The following is a 10,273-nucleotide window of genomic DNA, read 5'->3' as shown; positions in this document are numbered from 1 at the left end:
TTGGGGATGGGCAATGCCAAGGGCAGGAGCATGGGGCGGCCCCTGCCAGGCTGCTGAGCAGGGACAAGGAGGCAATGAGGCCCCAGCCCTGCAAGGGTCACTTGTCTCCTGCTCCTGCCTCAGGCCCAGGCCCAGCAGCCATGGCCAAAGTGCTGCCCAGGTTTGCTCTGGCAGGGCTGTCTTGCAGCTGCTGCCCATCCCTGTGCCCTGTGCAGCCCAGGCTGTCCCACGGTGTCCCTGCCCTGCGCCTCTGTCCCTGCAGGCTGTCGGCATCCCCCGTCTGTCCCACCTGGCTGGGCCCCTTCCTTTGCTGACAGCTCTGCCTCCTGCCTGCGTCTGCCTGCTCACACAAAGCCTTGGCTTGATATCAAAAGAGTTCATTCAATTTTTACTGTCCCTGTGAAATTTTAGCACAGGAACAAGGCATTCAGGGGCTGCTTTCCCAGAAGGAATGACTGGAAGAGAAGAAGACATTTGGCTCAAGAATGCAGTGATAGAAAATCAAGGACTGAATCTGAACTTGGGGTGGGTTTTATGGAAATGGATAAATTGTAATACACATTTAGTGACACTGGTAGAATTACATGTCCACATAAGGTTAGGAGTTATCGCTCACTAGACCTCAAGCCTGAATAAATAATCCCCTCTTAAATAGCAAATTAGTCTTAAGGAGTTTTATTCTGATATTCTGGGTATTTGATGATGGTGGGGCCTCACAGAACCAAGCATCCAGCTGTGACACTGAGCAAACTCATGAAGCAAAGGGTCCATTGTGACACAGCAGAACCACATGGAACCAAAATCCATTTTGGGACATTGGGGCCACATTGAACCAATGGTCCATTGTGATACTGTGGATCCAAGGAGAACATTGTTACACTGAGAAATCTCTTCGAAGCAAGGGGCCATTCTGACACAGCAAGGCCTCATGGAACCATGGGTCCATTGTGACGCTGCAGAACTTCACAGAACCAAGGTGACCTTGTCACACTGTGGAACCTCATGGGATAAAGGACCATGGTGACACTGCAGAAGCAAAGAGACTGCTGTGGGCAGTGTGAGAGCTCATGGAACCAAAAGTCCATTGTGACACAGCAAGGCCTTATGGAATCAAGGGTCCCTTGTTAAAATGTGTGGCCTCATGGAATCATGAGCCGTTGTGACACAGCAAGGCCACATAGAGCCAAGGGGCCACTCTCACACTGCTGATTCAAGGAGACTCTTGTGACTGAGGAATCTCATGGAACCAAGATTCCATTGTTCCACTGTGGGGCCCTCTGGAACCAAGGGGAGCACAGTGACATTGCAGGGCCTTATGGAACAATGGAGACTATTCTGACACTTTGGGACCGACTGGAACCAAGAGGCTATTACAGCATGGCAGGGCCTCATGGAACCAAGAGGACTCCAGTGAACACTGTGGATCTCCATGGGATGAGGGGTCCAGTGGAACCAAGTGTACCATTGTGACACTCTGGGACATCATGGAACCAAAGGTCCATTGTGACACAGCAGGGCCTCATGAAACCATGGAGGCCATTTTTACGCTTTGAGACCTTGTGAAACCAAAGGGCCTTTCTGGCACTTCAGAACCTTGTGGAGCCAAGGGGACCACAGTGACACTGTGGGGCTCAGTGAAACCAATGTTGTGACAGGGCCTCATGGAAGCACGGGGCCGTTGTGACAAGTAAAAAGAAAGGAGAAAATTGTGACACTATAGGGTCCCATGGAACCACGGGACATAGAACAGATCTGGTTGGTTTGGCCTCTCAGGGGCCACCTGAGAGGTCCAGCTGATCTTGGCATGTTGAAGGCTGCCTCTCACCCATCCCTGGAGAACTGGTGCCCTGTGCTTTCCTTCCTATGGAAAAGAACCATCTGTCTTTCCAGGTGCTTTATGGAATCATGGAGATTATTGTGCCACTACAAGGCCTCACTGAACCAAGGGGCCATTGTGACACTATGGAGTGTTGGCAGACCAAGGGGCAGTTGTCATACTGTGTGGCACCATGGAACTAAGGAGTCCATTGTGACACTACAGGGCCCTGTAGAACTAAGGATCCATGTAACAGTGTGGGATCCCATGGAACCAAATGTCCATTGTGACATTGCAGGACCTCATGGAATCCTGGAGGCCATTCTCAGACTTTGAGGCCTCGTTGAATCAAGGGGCTCTGCAGGGCCTCATGGAACCAAGGAGACCCTTCTGACATTTTCAGTCCCCATGGAACCAAAGGTCCATTGTGACACTCTGGTACCAAGGAGACCCCTGTGACACTGCAAGGCCTCATGGAAGCAAGGGACCATTGTGACACTATGGGGCCCCATGGAAACAAGGGGCCACTGTGACACTGCAGGGCTCCATGGATCCAAAGGAACAGGTAACAGGTCTGGTTGGCTTGGCCTGACTGGTCCAACCGCCCTTGGCTTGCCAAGGGTCTCTCTCATGTACCCCTGAAACATTGGGGCTCTGGGTTTTCCTTCAGATAAAAAAGAACTGCCCTTCTCATTCAAGCATCCATGGCCAAAATGGGATTTCCCCTCCAAAATTCCCAATATCTAGGGATTGCTGCCAGACAAATGCTGCCATTACCAACCAGCCTGGCTGACCTTAACTTTCTGAGAGCTGGCTCTCACCTGCCTTCAAACACTGGGGCTCAGTGCTTTCCTTCCTTTTCTCCAAAATGCCCTATATGCAAGGGTTTCTCCAAGACAAAAGCTGCCAGGACAGATTGCTCTGGCTGGCCTTGGCCTCTGATGGTTGCCTCTATTCTGTCCTGAAACACTGGGGCACTGCCCTTTCCTTCCCATGGAAAAGAACTATCCTTCTCCGTCAGGTACCCATGGCCAAAATCGGGATTCCACCTCCAAAAGTCCTATATCCAATGATTGTTCCTACACAAAAGCTGCCATTTTAGACTGGTCTGGATGGCCTTGGCCTCCTTAGGGCCAGCTCTCACCTGCCTTCCAAAGACAGGGGCTCCACGATTTCCTTCCTATGGAAAAGATCTGGCGTTCTCCTCCAGGCAAAAAGGGCTGAAATTGGGATTCAACATTCAAAATTTCAAATATCCAACGGGTTCTCTAGGAAAAACTTGCCAGGACAGACAGACAGGACTGCATTTGGCCTCTGGTGACTGCAGTTCATCAGCCCCTGGAATATGGGTGCTCTGTAGTTTCTTTCCTGTGGAGAACATTGTGACACTGGGGGACCTTGTGGAACCAAGGATATCTTTGTGGCTCTGTTGGGCTGCATGGTCCCAAGGGGCCAGTGTGAAGCAGCAGGGCTTTGTGGAACCAAGAGGCCATTGCTGCACTTCAGGGCCTCATGGAGCCAAAGGGCTGTTGTGATCCTGCAGGGCACCGTGGATCCATGGAGAGCATTGTGGCATTGCAAGGCCCCACGGAATTATGGAGACCATTGTGACACTGTGGGGCCCCACAGAACCAAAGGGCCACTGTGACCCTGCAGGGCCTCATGTAAGCACAGGGCCATGGTGACACTTCAGAAGCAAGGGGAACATTGTGACACTGCAGAACACCGTGAAACCAAGGCAACATGGAACAGATCTGGACGGCTTGGCCTCCCAGGGACCACCTGACAGGTCCAGCTGAACTTGGAATGTTGAGGGCTGCCTCTCATCAGCCTCTGGAAAACTGGGGCTCCATGCTTTCCTTCCTATGGAAAAGAACCGTCTGTCTCTACAGGTGCCCACAGCCAAAATGAATACTCCCCCTGAAAAATTCCCTATATGCAAGGGTATCTTCCAGATAAAAGCTGCCAGGACAGAGAGCTTTGGCTGGCCTTGGCCTCTTGTGGTCACCCTCGTCTCAAGGAAGCCCTGAGGAAAGTATTTAAACAGGTGCTACTGCTGGAACATCAACGAGTCTCATGGTCTTCAAAACTCAGATGCTCTTCTCATCATATGTGTTTTTTTTCCCCTTATTGTGTATTCTCCATTAAATATTATATACAGCTAAAAAATATTATTCTTATCACTCTACCAGTGTATCTGACACAAAACTCCTCCTCTACATATGACTCCAGGTCACGTGTATAAACAAACACAATAAACAATCCAGCAGGAATTATTTGTCTCTGCTCCCACCTGTCACATCTCCTCTGAAGCTGGAGGTGCCGCCCCAGCACTTGGGAGGGCTCAGGGGTCACACACAAGCTCAGCTCCCACACAGAGAACTTGTAGACCCTGGGCTGCTCTTCTTGGTCTCTGCACACTCAGCCAGGCTGAGATGGACACTGATGGTTTCTGGGCCAGCCTCTCGGAGCCCAGCCCAGTCCCTGCAAGCTCTGCCAGCTGCCCTGAGCTCTGGGCAGCACCAAGGGCCTCTCCCAGCCCAGCCCAGCCGGCTCTGGCCCCACAGCTCTGCTCAGGCCAGGCTGCTCTGGGCACTGCCCCACGGCCTCAGCCTCTGGCAAGGGCACAGCAGCAGCTGCAGCTGCCACAGGACTCAGCCCCAGCCATGGGGGAAGGTGCTTGGCCAAGGCCAAAGGAGGCTCCCTGGCTGCCCTACTGCCCTCGGGCTGAGGTGCTGAGAGCTCTGCAGCCCCTGCTGCCATCCCATCTGCCCAGGGCAGCACAAGAGCCCTGGCCTTGGGGCCCTCAAGAGCTGCTCCTGCTCCAGGCCCAGGGCCCATGCCAAAGCTGGGGCAGCCACAAAGCTGTGCCCATTTCTGTTCATTGCTGCTGTGATGGGGACGGATCCTCAGCCACTTGGAGGTTGCTGATGAATTTTCCTACTCCTGAGGCCTCTTCTTTCTTGAGCTCATAAGTTCAATAATTCAGTAAGAAAAGCTCATGAACTTTTGTTCAAAATGCCTGAACAAGCAAAACCCCATGGAATAAGTAAAGTTTTCCATTCTTCTGTGGTTAATTAGGCACATTTCAGAAGTGTATTCAAAGTGAATATACTAAATTGAAAACAATGCAGAGTGAACTGTTTTGTCCTGAATTTTTTCTTTTTTATAGATGCCATGTTTTGACCTTGGCACAATGTCAGTGCCTTTATGAGAATACCCTCTCCCTGGTGTCTGCTGTGAGATGTGACCAGGAATAAGCAAAGCAGGCTCCTACTTAGAAATAAAGAAAACTTTATTAATTAAACTACAAGAAAAAAAAAAACAAACAAACAAAAAAAACCCCACAGAAAATGAAAACCTTACAAAAGCATTTTCCTCCTTCCCCCCACCAAATTTCCCAATGCAATATATTCTCCCAAATCACTAACTCTCAGTCCGGCACCACACTTTATAATACTCAATCTTCAGTTCATCAAGAGGAGAGCAGTCTTTCTTGCACCATAGGCTTCCCCTGGAAACACCGTTGAAACCTCATGTGTTTCCATGTCACTCAGCACTGCCCGGAAAATCCTTTTGCCATGGTGACATCTTCCTTCCATGCTCAGTGCTCTCACTACTGTGCATGGACCAGAGCTGCTTCTAGGGTTGTCTTTCAAGGATACCTTGTCTGACTCTAAAAAACGCACAGTCTCTCTTTCGGGACATTTGTCCCCCCGAAATCTTTGCACCCCCTGGGGCCGAGGGGTACCCACACTGAACCCTCCTGGTTCTGAGGCACTGCCTCCCCCTAAATGCAGTCTCTGTGTCACAGGAAAAAAAAAATGGTTCCGTCTATGGCCACACAAGAAAAGTCCAGCCAAAAGGCCACTCCAATCATCTCCTCCCCCACTCAAGAGTCTTCTCCACTTCCCTCGTGGCCCATCCCCTCTTATCTCATCTCTTATCTCTCTTCTCATTCAGCTGTAGGAGGATCAGCATTTGCAAGGTTTCTATCATGCAAGAAAAGGGTTAAAAATTCCAGTCTCTGCTTGTCTGAGAGCTCTGGAACTCCTACACTGCCCTGCCGGGCACCTTCTCCCCACATCCCCACTCCTTCTCCTCCTCGGCCGCCTACTATCAAATTCAGACGCCAGCTCTCCTTCTCTCTCTCTCTCTCCTGGGAGGGGGGTGGCTGCTCGATGTCTCTTGGTGCTCCTCCACCCTTCCATCCTCAAGGGCCTCTTCACCCCCCCATCTCTGTCCAGGCCCAGGCCTACCACAGGCTGCCCTTCCCCCACCCAGCAGCAGCAGCTGAACGGGAGAGGGAGATCCAACATCTTTCTTTGCCTCTGAAGTCCCAGGGGAGCAGCTCTGGTTTTTAACCCCTGTGTGTTCTTAGAGGCGTGTCCAAACTTCAGTGGCTACATCAGGTGCCAATATTAAAATCTGAACACCTATTGGTGGCCACAGCATATCCAAAAGAAGAAGAAGAAAAAAAAAACTTACTTCCTGTCACTGTCTCAAACCACGACAATAGATTGATATCAGAAATGCCCAATTGATATTGACCCCCAGCACCTTCTAATGCAGTCTGAATATATATGAAGATTAAGACCATTCATGGCTGACAATCAATAACATTTTGTCCCCACTCCCTCTCCACCATTTCCCTCTTCTAACCCCTGGCACTCCTATTGATCAGGAATGGTGTGGCCAGCAGGAGCAGGGCAGGGATTCTTCCCCTGTGCTCAGCACTGGTTAGGCAGCACCCAGAGTGCTGTGTCCAGTTCTGGGCCACCAATTTAGGAAGGACGTGGAGGGGCTGGAGCATGTCCAGAGAAGGGCAACAAGGCTGGGGAGGGGTCTGGAGCACAAGTCCTGTGAGGAGTGGCTGAGGGAGCTGGGGTTGTTTATCCTGGAGAAGAGGAGGCTTCAGGGGAGACCTCATCACTCTCCACAACTCTCTGACAGGAGGGTGCAGCCAGGTGGGAGTTGCACTCTTTTCTCAGGGAACAGGGACAGTAGAAGAGGACACAGCCTTCAGCTGCACCAGGGGACATTTAAGCGGGACATTAGGAAATATTCTTACAAGGATGATTAGGCAATGGAATGGGCTGCCCAGGGAGGTGGGTGAGTCACCATCCCTGGAGGTGTTTAAGGAAAGACTGGATGTGGCACTCGGCACCATGGTCTGGGTGACAAGGTGGTGTTGGGTCCCAGCTTGGACTTGATGCTCTCCAAGGTCTTTTGCAGCCTGGTTGATTCTCTGATGATTGTGACACTGCAGGGCTCGGGGGAGGCAAGGGGCCACTGTGACACTGCGGGGCCTGGTAGCACTAAGAGGACCATGGTGACACTGTGTACGACATGGCAGCACAGAGCCAAGGGGCCATTGTGACACTGTGGGGCTGGATGGAAACGAGGAATCCATTGTGATGGTCTGGGTCCTGGTGGAACCACAGAGGCCACTGTGACACTGCAGAACCAAAGAGACCCTTGGGAGAGCCTGGGGACAATGGAATCAAGGGGCCATTGCTCCATTCCAAGGACTCTGGGAACTGAGGGAACAATTGTGACTCTGTGGTGCCCCATGGAACCAAGGGTCCCCTGGTGAAACTGCAGGATCTTGTGTCAGCAGGGCTCCATTGTGCCACTGCAGCACCAAGGAATTCATTGTGGCACTCTGAGGCCTCATGGAACCAAGAGGCCACTGTGACCCTGCAGGGCCTTGTGGAACCATGCAGAGCATTGTGACAGAGCAGGACCTGGTGTCGTGATGGGGCCATTGTGACACTGCAGGGCCCCATGGAACCAAGGAGCCAGTGCTGATCCTCAGGGACTCATGGAATGAAGGAAACATGTTTGACACTGTGGTGGCCCTTGGGACCAAGAGGCCATTGTGACACTGTGGAACCAAGGAGAGCATTGCTGCACTGCCAGACTTCATGGAACCAAGGATGGATTTTGACACTTCAGGGCCTAGGGATCCAAGGGTCATTATTAAACTGAGGGTTCCCAAGGAACCAAAGGGACATTGTGACCATGGGAGACCTCATGGAATCATGGAGACCATTAGGACACTTTGGGGCCTCATGGGAACCTGGCAACACCAAGTTGGCTGGGAGTGTGGATCTGCTGGATGGTAGGAGAGCCCTGCACAGGGACCTGGACAGGCAGGATCCAGGGGCCAAATCCAACAAGTGATGTTTAACAAGACCACGTGCGGGTCCCTCAATTTGGGCAACCCCTTGCTGGGCCAAAAACCCCCTGCAGCACTACAGGCTGGGGACAGGGTGGCTGAACAGTCACATGGGAAATTTTTGGCTGTTCACAGGGGTTTTCTGTGCTGAGCATTGGCTTGGCTGTGTTCTTGAGAAAGCCTGGGCAAGGAGCCTGGAGCCCCCAGGCCCTGGGCTGAGGCGTCAGCGCTGCCCCAGCAGTGCCCATGGCCTGTCCCTGCTGCAGCCCCAGCACTGCCACCCCCAGGGCTGTGCCTGGCCCCGAGAGCACTCAGGCCCTGCAGCAACACCAGGGCCACCAGGGCAGCGGGGCAGGGCCACGGCAGCAGCACTGGCAACACCAAGTGCTGCTGCTGCTGGGCACAGCTGCTGTGCCAGCACTGATCTGCCCCCAGCTCTGCACACAGACATTGCTGCTGCAGCTCCAGAGAAGGCAACAAAAGGGTAACTCTGCTGGGAGATCCTTTATCTCTTTTAAATACATCAAGAGTGCAGCCCATCATTGACAGAGTCTGTGGCCATAGGGAATGTGGAGAGAAACTTAACAAAAAATGGGACAAACCTGGACATTTCTTTGGGGACAATATTAAGTAAAACAAAGGAAAAGAACATCCAAGATGAAAGCAACAAGAAGTATCAAAAATTACTTTTATTACAAGTGATTTGCAGAAATTGGCCAGCAATTTAATGTTCCTGAAATCATCCAGTCATCAGTCTCCATACTGCAGCCTTGAGCTCCTGGTTCCTCAGGCTGTAGATGACGGGGTGCAGAGCTGGAGTCACCACAGAGTACAGAACTGATACTGACAGATCCAGGGATGGGGAGGACAGGGAAGGGGGCTTTAAGTGAGCAAATGTGCCAGTGCTGATAAACAAGGACACCACAGCCAGGTGAGGGAGGCAGGTGGAAAAGGCTTTGTGCCGTCCCTGCTCAGAGGGGATCCTTAGCACAGCCCTGAAGATCTGCACATAGGAGAAAACAATGAACAGAAAACAACCAAATGATAAACAAAGGCTAACCACAATGAGCCCAAGTTCCCTGAGGTTGGAGTGTGAGCAGGAGAGCTTTAACATCTGAGGGACTTCACAGAAGAACTGGCCCAGAGCATTGCCATGGCACAGGGGCAGGGAAAATATATTGGCTGTGTGCATGAGAGCATTGAGAAAGCCACTGGCCCAGGCAGCTGCTGCCATGTGGGCACAAGCTCTGCTGCCCAGGAGGGTCCCGTAGTGCAGGGGTTTGCAGATGGACACGTAGCGGTCGTAGCACATGATGGTCAGGAGAGAAAGCTCTGCTGAGATGAAGATCACAAAGAAAAAGAGCTGTGCAGCACATCCAGTGTAGGAGATGTCCCTGGTGTCCCAGAGGGAATTGTGCATGGCTTTGGGGACAGTGGTGCAGATGGAGCCTAGGTCGCTGAGGGCCAGGTTGAGCAGGAAGAAGAACATGGGTGTGTGCAGGTGGTGGCTGCAGGCTACGGCGCTGATGATGAGGCCGTTGCCCAGGAGGGCAGCCAGGGAGATGCCCAGGAAGAGGCAGAAGTGCAGGAGCTGCAGCTGCCGTGTGTCTGCCAATGCCAGCAGGAGGAAGTGGCTGATGGAGCTGCTGTTGGACATTTGCTGATTCTGGACTTGGGGATCTGTTCATGGAGAAACGAATAGTGAAGACTTAAAAGGGATACCTTTAACCAAAATCAAAGCCATTTCCCAGATACCATCCTCTATAACATACATGGACATGCTTTTTTGTTTGAGCGTTCTGAAGTTTTCTTTTTAATCTCCCCCCATGTCTCTCCTGGTATTGCTGGAAAGCAGAAACCCTAAGCAATTCTGCTGCCCTCTGGTAGAACAGAGTGGGTTCCCTGAGGCCAGATGATGAGTGGAGAGTGAGGGGAGATGTGTGTTGTTTGTACCTGTTCAGAGTTTCTTTGGGCTTTGACCTTTCTCATGTCGAGGGTGATCACCTCCCTGTGCTTCCCCTAAAATGTCACCAGGCACAGCTGAGAGCAGATGGATTCACCACAGCCCAGCTTCACATTTGTAGCCAAGGACTCTCTCTGCTCATTTCACCAACCCAGCAGCATTTTCAGTGTCACAACACCTCTGCCTTTTCCCATCAATCTTATAACTCAGAGATGGTCTAGGACAGGTTTGCACCCTGGATTGGAGCTCCCAGCCTGGACTGAAATCTCAGGGAGACTTCCAAGTGTCCTTATGATGGCATTGGATTGAAGGA

The 10,273-nt window shown here is 51.8% G+C and overlaps 1 protein-coding gene across 1 annotated transcript; it reads right to left on the bottom strand.

Moving 5' to 3' along the window:
• Positions 1-8,736: 8,736 nt before the first annotated feature.
• LOC141731649 (olfactory receptor 14J1-like) lies at positions 8,737-9,654 on the bottom strand. Its single transcript, XM_074558063.1, has one exon. The coding sequence runs from the start codon at positions 9,652-9,654 to the stop codon at positions 8,737-8,739; it is 918 nt and encodes a 305-aa protein (XP_074414164.1).
• Positions 9,655-10,273: the final 619 nt, after the last annotated feature.

The sequence above is a fragment of the Zonotrichia albicollis genome, chromosome 24, assembly GCF_047830755.1.
Source record: "Zonotrichia albicollis isolate bZonAlb1 chromosome 24, bZonAlb1.hap1, whole genome shotgun sequence".
NCBI lineage: Eukaryota > Metazoa > Chordata > Aves > Passeriformes > Passerellidae > Zonotrichia > Zonotrichia albicollis.
The sequence above is the reverse complement of the archived record's forward strand: the minus strand, read 5'-3'. Positions and strand labels throughout refer to the sequence as shown.

Coding starts and splice junctions, on each gene's coding strand:
- LOC141731649 (XM_074558063.1), bottom strand. CDS start 9,654: ATGTCCAACAGCAGCTCCATCAGCCACTTCCTCCTGCTGGCATTGGCA.